Source organism: Ambystoma mexicanum, chromosome 9 (genome assembly GCF_040938575.1).
Source record: "Ambystoma mexicanum isolate Mex_15411 chromosome 9, UKY_AmexF1_1, whole genome shotgun sequence".
In the NCBI taxonomy this organism is placed as follows: Eukaryota; Metazoa; Chordata; class Amphibia; order Caudata; family Ambystomatidae; genus Ambystoma; species Ambystoma mexicanum.
The window spans coordinates 188,528,290-188,546,948 of NC_090931.1; the positions used below are offsets into that span (position 1 = coordinate 188,528,290).

The following is an 18,659-nucleotide window of genomic DNA, read 5'->3' on the forward strand; positions in this document are numbered from 1 at the left end:
CGGTTCCCCATCGTTTTGTAGGAGGGGGGCTTTCGGAGTAGTACCATTGTCAAAGGTCAGCTTCCTCTGCATCTTATCCGCTTTCCCCATCTTGAGTTATGAATAAAGTTTGCTTGAAAAGTGGGAGAAGTTGTTTCACCAAATGGGGTCCTCGCGGTAACACGTGCCGGGGGAAGGGTTGGCGAGTGATAATAGAATGAAGGAGGATTTGGGCTGTTGCTCTGTTGAAGGGACCCAGGTGAGGTAATGAAGAATGCGGGAACTCGCACCGTGAGTGTGGAGCTTATCTGGAGTGTTGACTGTTTGGCGGCCCTTGTACTTGCTTAATGAAAGGACTTCCCTTTTAATACCTTACTTGTTGTGTTAGGAGCTTTGATTATACCAGCTTGGAGGAGGTTGCCGTTGCAGCAAGTTTATGACCCAGTAAGGATGCCGTCTGGTATCAAGTGCCGTTGTTTCCCCGGCAATGGGGCTCAGAAGGATCCGTCGATCGCCCGCGCCACACCGTCCGCCCGGCGGTGCGGGGTCCCGGCGCAGCGGGCACCGGGCTGCAATGCCACCAGCAGTGGGGGGCCGCACGGGCGACCGCCCGGCGACACTTGTGATTGTTTAATGTCAGATTTCCCTGTTAGTATGGTCTGCACTTTGAATATGCCAGAATGGCGGAGATTGTTGTTACAGCCAGGTTATGTTCTTGTTTGGCGGCACCCCCTCGACAATGGGCCCCTGGAGGAGCCGTTAACTGCCCACGCCACCCCAGCCAGAGGGGGCCGCGTGGGTCGACACGGGCGGGCGGGGGGAGCCCGTACAACCGGCGATCTTCTCCACTACCCCTGCCCCCCGCCGCCTGTACCTTGATCAGCGATCTGCCGTGTGGACTCCTCCGCTTCCGCCCTCCGCTCGGGTCCACTGCAGCCTGATGTGTCGGGCCAGCGGGGGGAGCAGGCCCGGCTCCACGGGGCCCTGGGGCCCTAACGGGACTCCGGGCGCCAGCGGCTCTCATGCCCAACGTCAACGGCCGGCTCCTTCGATGACGACGGACGGCCGATCAGCGCCGACTCAGCCCACGCCGCCGGTGTCCGGACAGCGTCCCGGACCAGGATAACGGGAGCGTAGGTCCTCTCGATGCCGTGTGCGCCTCAGGCGGCCAGCCAGGCGTGCGTAGGGTACTGGGCCTCTGCACTGGATGGGTGATGCCGGTGTGTGGAAAGGCCGTTTTTCTCCCGGATTTGGAGGAGGGAGAGATGGAGGGTTCAGGAGTCGGGAGCCGCTACCAGTTTAGCGAAAACAGGCCGGGAACCGCAGGATTCGAACGGATTAATTCAGGGCAGAGTGGGAGATCAAGCCAACGCGGCCATCTTGGGTGGCCCTCTAGCGCCCTATGGGGTACCCAGGATGCTAATCTCTGTTTGATCCTCATTCCGGCATAGACCATGAGTAGCCAACCATGCCTGGATGATGAGATAAACGTTATTCACCAAGGCCAAATCCTTAACATAATCCCCTGAAAGTGGGAGAAGAATATGTGTATCATCCGCATAGTTCGTGTAGGTGATATCATGATTGTCTAGATCGTCGAAAAGGGGCTCGGTGAATATGTTATAGAGCGTGGGAGAGACGCAAGATCCTTGGGGTACCTCGCAAGTGATGGGGATAGGGTCTGCAGCAGCTGAAGGAGAAAAAACCTGCATAGTCCTTTCGCCCAGAAATGACTCAGTCCAGACTATGACCTCCTTGGAAAAGTGGGCAGCTGAATCTAGATGACTGCATAAGACCTTATGGTCCACAAGGTCGAATGCAGCCGAAAGGTCAAGGAGGAGGAGGAGGAGGGCTGATTTCCCCTTGTCCCTTAATTCATCGACTTGGGTCTTCAGGTGGGGAGAGGTCTAATGGTGGTGAGTGTGAAGGACACGAGGGAATGATCAGTCCAGGTTTGTGAGGCAATGGACGTATTGTTAGCCTGGCAGTTGTAATCAGCCACCCAGTCTAATATTCTTCCTTTATTATGAGTGGGTGCAGAGTGGGTGCAGAGACTTTTTGGAGTAGGCCAAGTTCAGTCAGGATAGTAGCAGTGTTTGATGCAAGTTTATCAAGGGGATCATTAAATCCCCGATTAAAGTCACCAAGGAGTAGGACTTGCGATGTATTTTTGAGATTGTTGGAGAGAATGGTAGAGATATCCTCCTCATATGTTCCAATGGGACCTGGTGGTCTGTAGATCAGATGTATAGTTAGTGTTTGAGAGTTGACCAATGGTCATTTGACTGTGAGTGTTTTCACAAGATTGGAAGTTTTGGGAAGGGGTGAGTCTCATGGCAAGGCTAGATTTAGCAATGATGGAGATGCCTCCACCTCGGGCCTCAGGTTTGTCTGGTCTGAGAATGGTGTAGCCACCGGGCACTGCTAGCGTTAGTATAGGGCCTGCTGCCGCATGTAACCATGTCTCGGTTATGGCAAGACTGTCTAGATTATCTGCTAAGATTAAGTCTGCAATTTCTGTAGTATGAGCTACCAAGGACCTGGTATTTAATAGGGCCCCTATGAGTGACGGTATAGCAGGATCTTTTTCAGCCATGTAGTGGGTGTCAGAAGTCTTGGGATGAGGAGCCACGCAATGTATAGAGGTGGCATTATGGGGTGGGTAATTATTGCACTGTTTGGAGTTGGTAGTGTTTTGGCGAGAAGAGTAATTAATATTTGCATTAGAGGTGGGTGTAGGTCTGGCAAGCGGTTTGAAGAGATAGTCTAGATCTGAGTCTGGTATTCCTGCATTTTGTGTTACAAGGGTAAGAACGAGCGAGGGTCAGTGTCAAGAAGCTATCCATAATAGCAGTCTTGGTCATTGTAGGACTAGTCGGACACAGGGAAGTACGGATGGGAGAATTGGCAAGGCACGGTGGCTTAAAGGCCATAAATGGAGTGGCTAGTGCGAAGAGGTGGACTGTGGTAGTCATGCTAAGATAGTGCTCTTGGTGGCAAGAGAAATGCAGACCGTAACGAAAGGTGGCTTGGGAACCAGTGGGGAGGACTTAACCGGCAGTTACACGGGGTAGTGCCCACTCTAGTTAAACCCACAACAGGCTGAGCTTGTCCCGTGTGTCATGAGTGTGTAAACATTAGCAGAGGCGGGTTACTAACCCAGGCCAAGTGAGATGACCCATTCAGCCTGAGGCCTGGTCAGGACTCCGCGGCCCCATCTCGTGCCACCCAAACATGTCAGCCATTCATGGCAGGCAACACTCCACATTGGGAGAGCAGCCGCCAGTTGTTCATTTTCAAGCTTCTCTGGATGAAAGCAAGCAATTGCACCGAAGGGTGCTTGCAATTACATCTCCAAAATAGCAAAACACAGTAGAAGTAGCGTCCTTCACGTTTTTGTTTACGAAACAAATGAGAATAAAGCCTCAAGTCATGGCCTAACAACAAACCATTTTGCTTTTCACAACAGCGCCCTCTGCTGGCCTGTTCGGGTGCTTAATGCACTGGGTCATCCATGTGTACCACAAACGCTTGCCGAGGGGACAACATTGGGGAAGAATACTTAATTCCACTTCCGTTCCACCCGTTTCAACCGACGGTATCACCCTCTGTGTCAGGCCTAGAAGCCCAGTCCTCAAGCGCCAAATCCACCCCATGTTTTCAGGAAATCCACAGAAATACACTCGAGTTAAGTGCATCTCAACCAGAGTTACTGCCATTGGGTGGATGAGCTTCAACCATAAGGTTGGGAGCGTGTCTGCTAAGTTGTAAGAGTTTTCCATATTCTGCCAGTCTCCACCACTTTAACATATGTGCAGAGTAAACTTGAGCCAAACTGCATAGCTGACTTCATCGGCAAGTGTGGCCGAGAGAATCAGTGTCCTATAAGCCGCGTGACGCCTCATGTTGAGGTCATCGGCACCCAACGGTGTTTCCATCCTGGTTTGGTCTTTTTAAATGGTTGGTATTTTATTTCTATTTAATGAGCATTTTCATAAGGCGCGAAGCGAACCCAAAGAGAATCGGAGCAAACGTACAGACAAGTGCAATCAAGACAGCTGCACTTAAGGAAAACAAATACATATCATAAATATACAGTCGATCACAGAAATCAGTGCAAGAGAAGCGTGTTTAGGTAAAATATCTTTCGTTTTTTCCAAAAATATAAGCACTACACACTATTCGAAAAACAGTACTATCCCTAGAGAACACCAGCCTCTAAATGCACCGTTTGAGAGCTGGAGTCTTGAAACAAGCGCATCTTCTGCACATTTTTCATTTGCGCCCATTTTGGAGAATCAGGCCCCTCTGTTTCCGAGCTTTCCTTTTTTTGGTCAGGGGAACCTCGAGCTTTAATATATCATTGCCCCAAATATGTGATGCTAGTGTGAAAGCCCGTGTGCAAGGGCCAAAGTGCGCAAAGAAAAACATTTCCTGAGTGCTGATATATTATGCGGGATACTTGATTGTAATTGATTGTGATTCATGTTAATAGGAACACCTTATTTTTGGGATTTTCATTAACACAGTAGGAGCACCATATATATATATCCTACGGCAACAGCTCCCTCTAGCGGTGACAACAGGCAAAGCAGGCAGTCTCTACTGCGCATGACTGAATCTGACAAACATATACGCCTGGCCAGGATTTTTAATGTTGGTCCTTTTATTTATAATTCTCGTGCAATGCAGCTCCGAATGATTACCCTGGGTTACCAAACGCTGCACTTATTGTGCTATTTCTCAAATGCTTCATTGGTGAAGAGCTGCTCTGCAGCACTCAGGAAAAGCCCCATGTGAGATGGTCTCACAAAGGCCTTAAAGTGGTTGCAAGGTTCTTGCCTGATTCTTTAGTCGTATCCCACCCCCCTAGCAGGCCTATCGACACGCATTTCCTGCGTTCCAAGCACAGATGAACAGCAGTGAAGAACCCCCCCGAGATGAGACCTCGCATTTACTCTCAGAACGAGGCCAGGTTTGCACAGGTAACCCTGCCCTGGCTTTGTGGGGCTGATTAGTGTTAGATGTATGGTATGTCTGCCTTAATGCAGTATCTTTCTGTCTCCACCTTTAACCCGTTCTCTGCTCGGCTGTTTGTACACCATGTGCCAGGGTCGGTGACTGAAATATCTTTAAAACACGGCAGGATTTAAGGCAGATCATTATTATGCCATGAAGAGAACTTTTAATGGCCTCAAAGCTGGCACAATAATGCATTGTGAAGGCATTGAAAGGGTTAACACAAAGCACTTTAAGATGTTAAGCCATAGGGACTTGCTATGATGGATCCTGGCACAACGTCCAATGGCAGCTCCTTCGAGATTGAAGTGTCATGGCCCTTTCTGTCCCTGGGTGGCTGTCCCCCATCTCCTTGTACTTTCCGCAAGGATTGCAAACTCTCTTCCTCTTCAACAGTGACTTCAAACTCCAACTTTTCATCACCACGACGTGCAGCACAGCCAGTTTGAACCTCCTTAAATACCTGGAAAATCTGGGGAACACATGCTCACGTTTTGCACCAGTCAGGAGGAGCACATGCGCCCGTGTGGGCAGGGGTGGACTGGGAACCAAAAGTGGCCACAGAAATGTTTTTGAAAGTGGCTCAATATTACAGTATGGCCAGTGGCAACTCCTGTAAGTAGATCTGGGGGTTCTCCCACAATAAAATGTGGAAATGTGGGTCCAAATAGTAATGTGGAGGGATGGGAGGAAGGGTCGGGGTGCATGGGAGAGTGGCATGTGAAGCCTGCTTCCAAGTACAACAGATTCTGACTTATCCTCGCTCAAACCCAAGTGCAAAGTCGCAGAACGCAAGTGGTTGGCTTCTTGCACATCCTCTGACAAACTGGCCAAAGGCAATACAGATTCTCCATCAGCTCCAAGAAGAGGGCCCACATCCAAGCCCCCATCTCCAGAGCCACAAACAACAGGGCTGAACTCTACAAAATCTGCAAGGAACTCGCCAATCCCACTGCAGTCTCCACTTCTCCTCTTACTTTCTAGGCCCTCTGCCTCACTCTACTCTACTCCATCCCCTTTCCATCGCACACAGGCCTCCCTTGGCCCCCCTCTCTCCTTCCCCACTACTCTTCCCCCTTCTCACCCACAGCACTGGATGTGTTCACAAAAATAGTTTGCTCTATGAACGTGTCCTCCAAACAGGTGCTTCCCTTCTCCTCCCGAACTCTCAAGGACAATATTGCATCTCTTGCTTCCTCCTTGGCTGAGTTCTCCAACCACTCTTTTGCCACTGCTCCTTCCCTTCTTCTCTTAAGCACTTCCTTGTGTACCCCCTCCTAAAAAATTCATCTGCGGACCCTTCCTGCCCGGCTAACTATCACCCTATCTTCACTATGTCCTTCTCGGTTAAACTCTTGGAGAAGTTGGTCATCTCCCAATCAATTCTCCACCCTGACTCTACTGGCTGTCTCCATTATTACCAGTCTTGCTTTAGAGCAGCCAGCGGCACGGAAACTACTCCCCTGAACACCTGTGATGACTTACTCTCAAACCTTGACTCCCCTTCCGTTCTCATGCTCCTTGCTCTGTCTTCTGCCTTTGACACAGTAAATCATTGCATTCTCAAATTGGCTCCATGATACTCTAGGCATTACGGACTGGAACTGGATTGGTTGCCCTCCTTCTTTTCTAATCTGCCCACCCAAGTGCAACTGGGCCCTTTTCTCTCTTCCACCGCACTTTCTACTTGTGGCATCCCTCAGGGCTCTATCCTATCGCCATGGCTTTTCAACATATACCTTGCCCCTATGTCCCACTTACTCTCCACTTTCTCCCCTCATTTCCAGTGTTATGCTGATGACACAGAGCTCTCCTTTTCAGCTCCCCTCCTCTACCTCTTCACCTTCCTCCCTCATTCCCGATTGTCTGACTTCTGTTCAGTCATGGTGTGCTGCTAATGTTCTCTGCCCTAATGCCAATAAGACTGAGATCCTCCTCATTGGGATTGCTGTCCCATCCTTTCCACCTACTCTCTAGCCACTCTTCTTGGGCTCCCTCCGCTCCCCTCGTGTGAGGCCAAAACCTTGGTGTCATCTCCGACTGCTCTCTCACCTTTTCTTCTCATATCGCTGACAAAAAGGCCCACTTTCAGTTTCACCACCTCAGAAGCATTCTCCCTTTTCTCACCTTCCCCCCCGAAGCTCAATGTCTCCAGAGCTCTGGTCTTTCTAGGCTGGACTACTGCCTCTTCCTTAATCTGCCTCTTTCCTCCCTCCGCCCGCTTCAATTAATCCAGAACAGGGTGCAAGACTTATCCTCGGCCTCGAGCCCAGGGACCGCATTTCCCCAGCCCTTAAAATTCTCCATTGGCTCCCGGTGGTTGCAAGGATCAAATTCAAGACCCTCTGCATCATCCACAAGGTTTCCACAAGGTTTCGCTATATCCAAGTGTCTTTCCCCAAATACCCCCCTGCCTGAGTCCTTCAGTCCTCTAGCTCAAACACTCTGCAGATCAGACATTTCTCTAAGCAGAGAGTGGGAGGTGCCCCCATTCAAGGAAGTGTGCAGTTGACTTTTATCAGCCATTAGAGGTCGCCAGAAAAAACTGCTCTGACACTCTACCAAAAACTGCTCTAGCCTTTTCCTGGGCCTGCATCTCCACTCCTTTGCTCGTCACAATAAAGCTCTGAACTTGGCTACTCCACCGTCTCTAAGCTCATCCCACTGCGGCCACCATGCAGGCTGCCTGCTTATGTACCATCGATCACTCTTCAAATGATTGACCTCGACTTAAATCCCGCCATCTAGCCAACTCCATCTCCTGCTGCTGCCCCTTCGAACTCTTCTCACTCAAGTGCTACTCACCCTCTCTGTGATCATTCCCCTTTGCACCCCCCCTTCCCCGCCCCAGAACCTTCACGCTAGTGAATGTCCGTCCATTGGAAATCGATAACCTCAGATATCATGGACGTCGCCACTGTCTGGGGTTTTACTGCACCCAGCTAAATCCCCCTTAGTATATACCTGTGACTCCTGATCCATTCCTGTAAACAGGTGGCCCCCATAACATAGCTTGTGGCGGCCCCAACTTCAGTGTCAGTGTTTCTACTCCCTCCACTGACATCTCGGCCACCCCATCTGCTACCCCCCAAATATATTGCTCCCTTTTATGGGATTGCTCTTCTTCGCTAATTTTGTAGAGGTTCCTATAGAAGCACCCACCCTCTTTCTCTAAAAGTAGAAATGCAAAAGAATCGACTCATTTACCATGCTAGATAGAGGGAACAACTTTGTAGAAAACGAAGATTATCCTTGAGGAATGAGTGAGTGTAACATGGCTCTTATTGCGGAAGTTGTGGCGCATCCAGCAGATTTGAAGACTAACCATTTGGCCTTAGCCCCTATCAGGTGGCAGCATGGTCAGGCCGCATGACTCCCCTGTCCCCTATAAATGAGCGAGTGTAACATGGCTCTTTTCCCGGAGGTTGTGGGTCATGAGTGTGTTCTGTACCTCTCATCCTGCAGTTTGAAGACTAAGCCTCTTCTTCTTGCCCCCCTCAGGTGGCAGCATGGTCAGCCCGCTCGGCTGTTCCTGTCCCCTATAAATGAGCGAGTGTAACATGGCTCTTTTCCCGGAAGTTGTGGGTCATGAGTGTGTTCTGTACCTCTCATCCAGCAGTTTGAAGACTAAGCCTCTTCTTCTTGCCCCCCTCAGGTGGCAGCATGGTCAGCCCACTCGGCTGTTCCTGTCCCTGATGAATGAGCGAGTGTAACATGGCTCTTATCACGGAAGTTGTGGGTCATCCTGTAGTTTGAAGACTAACCATTTGCCCTTTCCCCGCTCAGGTGGCAGCATGGTCAGCCCTCATGGCTGTCCCTGTTCCCTATAAATGAGCGAGTGTTACATGGCTCTTTTCCCGGAGGTTGTGGGTCATGAGTGTGTTCTGTACCTCTTTTCCAGCAGTTTGGATACTAACCCTCTACACTTGCCCCCCCCTCAGGTGGCAGCATGGTCAGCCCGCTCGGCTGTTCCTGTCCCCGATGAATGAGTGAGTGTAGCATGGCTCTTATCCCGGAAGTTGTGGGTCATGAGTGTGTTGTGTACCTCTCCTGCAGTTTGGAGACTAACCCTCTGCTTCTTGCCCCCCTCAGGTGGCAGCATGGTCAGCCCGCGTCGCTGTCCCTAACCCCTATAAATGAGTGAGTGTTACATGGCTCCTATCCCTGAAGTTGTGGGTCATGAGTGTGTTCTGCACCTCTCATCCTGCAGTTTTGAGACTAGCCCTCTGCTTCTTGGCCCCCTCAGGTGGCAGCATGGTCAGCCCGCGTGGCTGTCCCTAACCCCTATAAATGAGTGAGTGTAACATGGCTCTTTTCCCGGAAGTTGTGGGTCATGAGTGTGTTCTGCATCTCTCATCCTGCAGTTTTGAGACTAACCCTCTGCTTCTTGGCCCCCTCAGGTGGCAGCATGGTCAGCCCGCGTGGCTGTCCCTAACCCCTATAAATGAGTAACATGGCTCTTTTCCCGGAAGTTGTGGGTCATGAGTGTGTTCTGCACCTCTCATCCTGCAGTTCTGAGACTAACCCTCTGCTTCTTGCCCCCCTCAGGTGGCAGCATGGTCAGCCCGCTTGGACTCATTCTTGGAATCACACTCTCGGTGATATTGATGACCATCGTCGCCTACATCCTGATCAAGTGGTGCAAACGAGGAGAGTGCTTTGAGAGTGAGTGTTGCTTTATAAGGTAACTGGGTCATGGTGGGGGCAGAGCACTGCGTCCTGAGTAATCTTCAATGGGTTAGAGGAAAGTCCATGTAAACCCCTACACCGTTGCGATGTGATCATAGTGCTTTTCAATTGTCAATGGACACTGCATGGCCCGCTGGGGCTTGTAGTTCTATGAAGGCTTCCTGTGATGTACAGGCTAGTGGAATAGTTCACTCACAGATATAAAGTTATGGTGGCCTTGAGATGTCAGTGCCTCCTTACCATCTGGCCTAGCCTACCACATTGTTTTTCAGAAGGGCGAGGATCAAATTCCTTCCCATGAACTAGTTCAGCCGGTAGGACAATGAAGGGTCCTTCAGAGAATAAATATTCTTTCGGGACATTTGTTGGCTTGAATTCAGGGTATTTGTTTGACGATGGCCTCATAGAATCTTCGAAGACGCCAGCTATGACTGTGATCCTTAGCAATCTCATGGCCTCCCTAGAACTGCAGCGATTAAACATGTGTGATGCATAAGAGGGATTATAGTTTGGAACCCAACCACCTGCTCTGAGTATGGGATGTGCATCCTAGAAGCATCAATGTCCAGATCCACGGCTGGCCTTGAACGGAGAGATTCTTGTTAGAAGCAAAACATGCTTGGGGCAAGCCCTAGCAGTACACCAATCATTGCTTGGAACACGCCCTACCAGTGCATCACTGCTTGCCTGGGTCAAGCCCTACCAGTGCATCACTGCTTGCCTGGGTCAAGCCCTACCAGTGCACACGTATTTGCTTAGGACAAGTTCTACCAATGCAGTTGCACTTGCTTGGGAGAAGCCCTACCAGTCCATTGGTGCCTGTTAGTATAAGCCCTACCAGTGCACCAGTACTTTCCTGAATCAAGGCCTCCCAGTACATATGTACTTGATTGGGGCAAACTCTACCAATGCATAAGCACTTGCTTGTGACAAGCTGTACCACTGCATTAGTGCTTGGTTGGGGCAAGCCCTACAAGTACATACATACTTACTTCTGGCAAGCCCTACCAGTGTATTAGTGCCTGCTAGGGACAAGCCCTCCCAGTGCATCAGTACTTACCTCAATCAAGCCCTACCAGTAAATAAGTGCTGCTTGGAAGAAGCCCTAGCAGTGCATAAATACTTGCATGGGACAAGCCCTAGCAATGCATTAGTGCTTGCTTGGGACAGTCCAAACCATCACATAAGTACTTGCTTGGCCAGGCCCTACCGGTACATTAGTGCCTGCTTGGGACAAGCCCTACCAGTACATCAGTACTTGCCTGAATCACGGCATACTAGCACATAAGTAATTGCTTGGGTCAAGCTCTACCAATACATAAGTACTCGTGTGGAACAATCCCTAGCAGTACCTAAGTACTTGCTTGGACAAGCCCAATTGTAATCTGTCCAAGTCTCTCAGAACTTGAACTTAAGGAAGTTTGGCCAAATGGCTGGCCATTTTTCTGATGTTACTGCTAGCTCCAGAGCTCTGTGAAGTTAATACAGTACTCTTCGTTTATATTTACCAAGTGTACAAACATTTTGAGCATGGCGGTTCCTAGGCACTAGCCCTGAGTTCTATGGTTCCACCATTAGTCTCAGGTTTATGGACCTGTCAGCAAGTGTTTCGAGAAAATGAACTTCAAATAATACAATATCAGCTTTTTTAAAGTGCTTCGTGCTATATTCTCATTGCGTCTAAGTGTTGTAATAACAGCTGTTGTTATTATGCAATGTAATGGTACTCAGTATGGCGACCATGGAAGGCTCGCAGCTTAGATAGTCTGCCGGGGGTACAAACATACAAAGTTTTAGGATTGCCTCACTACCAGAGGTGAGCGATTATCTCATGAGCTATCGACCGGGACATATGTCACAGTCACAAACATTGTAACACATGACATATTTTGTGTTGCGGGTGAACATGGAGGGTGGGGCAGGTTATACTAAGCTCATGAAGGCAGACTGCAGCAAATCATATCCATGAAATCACCAGCAAATTCCAGGGCGAGGTGAATCCACGTAGCCCCTAGACATGTGCACAGCAGATCAGCCTCTGGTGGAGGGGGGAGGGGCTGCATGCACACAGTGCGGTGGGTAGTAGGAAATGACTCTAGAGAAATACTAGCATTCATCCTCTGGGCCATGTGGTGGGTGGAGGAGATCTTTAGTGGCACTCTTCCAAGATGGCGAACATTGCCACCACCTGCTCTGACAAGCGTGTGTCAGAGTCAGTCTCAGCACTTTCGGGGATTTTCGATACAGGATGGAACACACCTGTTTGTCGCCAGCCTTCTGATTCCAGTGCTTGTTATACAAAGACTAGGAACATACAACGGATGTAGAAGAAGATGTTGGGTTACAAAAAAACGATGTTCTATGAGAGGGCAACATGAAAGGGTGCGGGGAAAAGTGTGGTGGAGGAGGACACAAGTGGGATGTTGCCAAGGCGCATGGGGTGCAGTTAGACCATGCTCACCCTGGGACTGTAAGGAGATGCATGTATGCTCCCAGAGCTCTGATGTAATTATTTTTTTTCTCTCTCTTTGTCTCTTCTGCTCAGGGCCCAGCTTTGCCTCCAACCTGGAAAAATTGCGGTGAGTACATCGATCTGGATAAATATAGGCTACACAACATGTCCGGGGAGTGAGAATGAGGAAATATTTGAGTATGGAGTGTTTGTGTATGTGGGTAGGGTACAGGTGCGAATTGGACACATTTTACCAGACTCCGGCAAAAATGATCTAACTGGATACTGGATTCAAGAAAGAAAAGCCCATCCATGCCTGAGTCACTGTTCTTCCATCATTGGGATGGCCCGAGGCATGCGTGGCGACTTTTAATATCCGCTACATCACAACATTTTTGTTTATAGTACAGGCACTGAATCCTTCACCCTAATGCTGTAAAAGTAAGATTGCTGTAAAAAGTAGCAAACACATAAAAGTAGTTAGGCAAAGCATGTGATTCATTGTCAGGAGCATAAAGGAGAATACAGGTAGATTGTATAGAAGTAGCACGGAAGGTGTTACTATCGCGAAAGCCAGAATTTGAATATATGCACACAGGTTGAACAGGTTCTCTGGGTTTACATATGTTCTTCCTGCCGTTTCCGCTCCTTTCAGCTCCTAGACCCCCTGCACTGGAACGCCTTACCTCTCTCAATCGGCTCCATACCTACCTTTTCCTCCTTCCGCTCTCCCCTGAAATCTCTCCTTCTCCATTCCCCGCCATGAAATCTTCCCCACCTCTCATTCTCTACCCTTCCCTATGATCCTCTCTTCCTTCCCCCTTATCCTCCCTCATTTCACCCTATTCCCCTCCTGTTTCTTCCCTCCTCCTTCCTTCCTCACCCCTTCCCCCACAGATTAATTGCTCTACTTACTGTTTTTATTGGTTCGATTCATGATTGCAAATTGCTTCTACTGTTATATTGTTCTATGTATTCTGTTGTTTTAATGTAAAGCGCTTTGGATGAAAGTGCTATATAAACAAAATAAATACAATGCAAATACAAATACATATATGTATACATAGCATTTTAGAATTAACCCACTTAATTGGGAGAGTTCAATATTTTCACTTCGTCCACCCCAGAGTAATCTACATGCCAACACGCAAAGTATCGGTTCAATGGGAGAATTCTAGGCCCCACCATAGAGGTGTCCTCTTTCCCAGTGGCAGCTGGTTAATTTTTTTTATTACAGGCGAGTTGATATTGGCCATAAGGATGGGGGTGCAACTGAACGTAGCAAGGGAGCCTGAACTACCCCAAAGTGGAGGAGGGTTGTGGATTAAAATGTTGCATTTTAAGCACACTTTCTATGAAAAATCCGATAAAAAGCCATACAGTTTATAATAGTTATTTAGGGCGACACATACAGAATACCAGTGTTTCACTCCACGTCTGTCATGTTATAGTCCAAACAATAAAACAGCAAAGTCGTTTGCTCCAGAAATGTAATAACACAGGAGCTGCTTTTTAGAGTCACTTGCTTAGGTCTGCGTTCCACTGCCTTGTCCGAGTTTGGGTTGTCCATTTCCCATCTCGCAATTTCTATCCAGAAGGCTCTAGAATCTTTGCAGGCCCCTTCGCGAGGCTGGAAATAATCACAATCGGTCTGTAGGCCAGTTGAGTTTGTGCCCTGGTGTTTTTAATAATGTGTAATCCACGATGACCATCCACTATTCCCATCGTTGAACTCTTACCTAGCCTGCCCTCCAACAAAACTAAGGTAAACCCTCATGTGGGAGCTAAATCTAGGTTGAGCAGGTGGGCCGCTTATCTAGGGCGATGGGGTAGGGTAAGAAAAACTAGCCCTATCACTTATCCTTACCAATCACTAGTTGCATGAATTCTAAAAGACACATGTCATTTATATGAAGCCATGTGTCGTCTGCTTCACAAATGAAATCTGTTCTACTTTATTCATTTTCTTTGTTTAACAAAAGAGAAAAAAAAATCGTCAGTATACGAGTATCATTGGTCAAGAAACCAAGACTTTTTTCTGTATTTTAGCCCAACGTTACACCAGCATCGAGGTTTTTTGTAGTGTTAATCAAACAGTTTTTCCATCCTCTGAACAGAGGAAGGAAAAAAGAGAGAGAAAGACCTTTTAGCAATCCAGTGGTCTATTCCTTCCAAAAAGTCCAATCAGGCCTAACGGTTTCAGTGATATTTGTCAGTTTGACCACTTTCTTTAGTGCCACACAGACAGCACTGTTTTGTGTGCTCTCACACAAAGCGGGAGGTTTTTTCCGTTGCTTACACACCCACCCTTGTCTTGCTTATTCAAGTCTCAATCGGTCTATATGGGCAGAGTGACTGTTAATTTCTGGACGCGTTTGCAATTCACGTTCCTGTTTACCCTGTTATTTCGGTTGTAGATCGGGTCTCGATTCCACACACGGAGCGGTCTGCTTCAATGTGTGGAATCGACACCCGTGTGTGGAATGGAGACCCAATCCACAAACAAAACTGTACAGAGGTGTGGAACATTAGAGGTGCATAACAGAGTTCTTTTCAGTGGTAACAGCAGAACATATATACAGCAGGGGGTAGGATAGAGAGGAGAGCAGAGGAGGGGGTACAACTGTACCGGGTGGCGATGAAGAGAGGGGCAGGTGGTGTCTAGCAAGTCAGGTGGTGCCGCATGATGGCCTAGGTGTTGAGGAGGAGAGACTTCTTGAAGAGGTGGATCTTGAGTTCTTTTCTGAATTGTAGGAGCGTGGGGCGAGTCTGATGACGACAGGGAAGAGATTCCATAGTGTTGGGGCATAGGCAGAGAAGATTTGACCTGGAAAGTGAAGTTTTCGTGCTGCCTCTGGGTGCAAGTCCAGGTTGCTAGTCACAGAGCAGGTCATATTGGATAATCTGATTGTGGAGATGGTTGACAGCCTTATAAATGATTTTACCAATGAATGAGATGTTAGTGCTCGGCCAGCAATTCGCATGGTCGTCTGGGTCGAGACTGGGTTTTTGAGGAGTGGGTGAACCTATTCGTAAGGTGTATGGAGTGATGCCCTGATTGAGTGAGGCATTGACTATGTAGAGCGGGTTAAGGGCAGACCCTGATAACTGTTTAATGATGTCATCCTTGTGTGAGGTAGGTTTTAGGGGCACCGGAGAATCAGGTAGATCTTTGAGGGTGATGTGTGTGAAGGCTCTGCAGGGTTGTTTGGGATCGCGAGCGGGGAAAAGGGATACCGTTTTTGACACTTCCATATGTTGACTGGTTTTATTTATCTTGGTTCCAGAATTCCCTTTTCTACATGCCAACAAGCCCATCTCACATCTGATCATCTACACATTCTGCAGTCCCTGCTCTGCTTGCCTTTGTCCGAGGCTAATTATTTTGTGCTTAAAGCAATCGAAGGCACAGTAAATACCAGGCCCCCAGTCCACCCCCTGCTGTGCATGTACCACCTGCCCTTTTTTGATAGGGCGGATGCAGTGCAGGTAGCGTGACTGCCTTTTGCACTCGCCTGATGTCCTCTGCACTCCGCCCCGAGATCACAGATGGTATCTATGAGACAAGCATTGGCAAAGCCAAAGTTTTCTTTTTTATGAAGGCATGGGACATTTGTCTGCCTAAAACCTATACACAAGCCAAAATTGCTGCGCATTTTTAACAGGATTTCTGTGCATGCCCAAGATGTGAGAAAACATACTACTTATAAATGAAGTGGTTGAAGTCACACTTGGTTAAAATATTTTTATTACACCAGTAGAGCTTTTACAGCTGTACTTAAGCCATTAATTCTCATAAAATAGCCTAGAAATAAGAAATCCACTGCCAGGCCCTAAACTGCACAACATTGTTGTTACTGCTTGATTAAGCAAGCTCAAAGAGAACCTCAGAGAATGTGTGTTGGAGTGGGAGGGGCAGGTAGTGGGTACAAAAGTCCATAGGAATTAGCATGGCCATGGGCGAGCAAATACACAAACAACACCCACATGCTGTGTGTCCCTCCGCACGTTCGATCTCCCTCCTATTTATGCACCAATGCAAATATTTCAACTGATCGGTAGCACTTAAGCGCCGCCTAACAGTCAAAACTAAAAACAACACGTTTGGAGGCAAATAAGTCATCTTTGCCAACATGTTCTCATGATTGATGGGCAGGATGACTAAACCCGTTCCTGGGCGTTTGTCTTAAGGAGAGAAGTGATTATCAACACCCAGGCGCTATCTTTCATTGGCTGAGTGACCACCATACCGCAGCCACCAAGGGTGCATATGACTTCCCGAGACAACCCTGGGGCAAAAGGGAAAGAGCCACAAGAAATGCACACTGCAGTAGCTGGAGCTCTCAGGCACCAAAGAGACTGCCACACACTTTAGAACACTGCTGTTGCTAATTTGCACTGGCTTGCTATGCTTAATTTGAATTCCATACTTACGCCCAAAATGCGCTTAGATTGCTTTTTGCACAGCCTGAAAATGAAAGTGCATGTGAAATCAACTCTGAACTCTGCATCTTCTTGCGTACACGTCGCAGGCCACGCCCACTGTAAGGCTTATCTACCCTATAATGGACGTCTCTTATAGACATATGCTCCTGTGTGCTACCAGGAGAAGCACTCCAGCAGCAGTGCTTTGAAATGTTGGTTTTCTGAGCGCTCGCTGAGTTTGCAATAAAGCTCATTCTATTCTTGATTTATTTCTTCGCTCTAATTTTCATTTTCTCTGTCTAACTGAAACCTGGATTACCACCCTCCCTTCATACTCCTCCCACCTCGTTCTCCCATACTCCTCGCCCACATAGGCATGGAATGGGGCCACTCCTGGACTCTTCTACGTCCCCCTCCTAGTCTTTCAAGTTCCCTTCTTTTGAAGATCTTTTTCCCCCTTTTCCTAATCCTTTCCCTATCTGTCTTCTTGACGTCTATCATCCCCCGGTCCACTTGCTGAGTTTCTTGAGCATTTTGATCTTCTCGTATCCCACCTTCTCTCATCTTTTCCCCCTCTCTTTCTTCTTGAGAATTTCAACCTCCCCTCTGCTAATTCATCATTCCCTTTGATGTTTTCACTCGCCAACTCTTACCATTTGCATTTCCCTTCTCCCCGTCCTTATCATCACTCTGGTTCCTGCAGATTACATTTTGTTCCTCACTTTCTCCCCCCTCTCATGTGTTTTCTTGTCCCTTTTACGCTTCTGATCACTTACTACTTCTTTTCTCTGTTTCCCCTCCTGATCTACCTACTTCTTCCTCGACTATCTTTGCTCGCCGTAATGTTTCTTCATTCGACTATCCATCTTTTCCTTCGACTTTGCACTCTTCTCTTCCATCATTCTTGCTTTTCTCTTCTTTCTCCCCTCATACACCTGCTAGTACTCTACATTCTTCTGTGCTGTCTGTGCTTGACACAACTCTTCCTTTGAGCCCTTTTTATTTGACTTGTAAAACTCCACAGCACTGGCTCTCTCCAGATCTTGTCTGCCTTCACTGCAGCTTGCGTAAAGCCGTACGGCAGTGGAAAATTCTCATTTCCCCCTTGACCATGTCACGCTCTCAATTTTGCACCTCTCCTTTGACTCTGCTTTACTTACTGCTAAAACATTGTATTTTTCGGAGCTGACACTTTCGTGACCCCTCCACCCTTGTCGCCTCTATCAGCTTCTTCACAATATTCTGTCTCAGAAAGCACCTGATCCATCTGTTTTCTCGTATGTCTCTTTGTCTGACTTTGCAAACTATTTCACATTTAAAGTAGCAAGCCTGTGCTCAGCTTTCATCCCTTCTGTTACTCCTTCCTCCCTCCCTGTCCTCTTCTACCTCTACATTCTTTATCATTCTCTTCTCTTGCTGACTCTGATACTGCTGCCCTTTTAGCTTGTGCTCACCCTACTGCTTCTCTTTCTGATCCTCTTCCCTCAAGTATATCCTCATCTTCTTCCTTCTCTTAGCTCCATTTTTAACTCCTCTTTTGCTATTTTTTCTTTCCTGCCACTTTTAAGTGTGCACTTATTCTTCCCATTCTGAAAAAACCTTCTCTTGACTCATCTATTCCTGCTAACTTCGGCCCTATTTCTCTTCTGCGCTTTTTTGCTAGAATTCGTGAGCGGGCTGTCTGTGCACAGGTAACACGCTTGCACAGGTAACACGCTATCTGAATCCTCATTCTCTCCTCCCCCTCTTCAGTCTTGCTTTCGCCCTTCTCACTCTACAGATACTGCTCATCTACACGTCTCAACTCCTCTCCTATCAGCTCATTACTCTAAACTCTCCTCTGTTCTTATTCTTCTTGACTTGTCCACAGCGTTTGACACTGTTAATCGCTCTCTTCTTATTTCTGCCCTTTCTACCATGGGTATCTCAGGGCCTGCTCTTGAATGATTCTGTTCCTCTCTCTCCCTACGGTCCTACTCCGTAACTTGGCCTGGGTACTCTCCTCCTTCCCTCCCGCTTTTATATGGTGTCCCTCAAGGCTCCGTACTTGGTCCTCTTCTCTTCTCTCACTATAATGCTCCTCTTTCTACTCTTA

General features: G+C 48.0%; 1 protein-coding gene across 2 annotated transcripts in view; it reads left to right on the plus strand.

The window, feature by feature from the left end:
- The window catches only part of SMIM35 (small integral membrane protein 35), a 138,043-nt gene that overhangs the window by 57,389 nt on the left and 61,995 nt on the right, over positions 1-18,659 (plus strand). For both annotated transcript variants that reach the window (XM_069614457.1, XM_069614456.1), the window contains exons 2-3: positions 9,547-9,663; positions 12,233-12,266. In XM_069614457.1, the coding sequence (XP_069470558.1) occupies positions 9,555-9,663; positions 12,233-12,266 (143 nt within the window). In that variant the 5' untranslated portion in view covers positions 9,547-9,554. The remainder of the gene's footprint in view (positions 1-9,546; positions 9,664-12,232; positions 12,267-18,659) is intronic.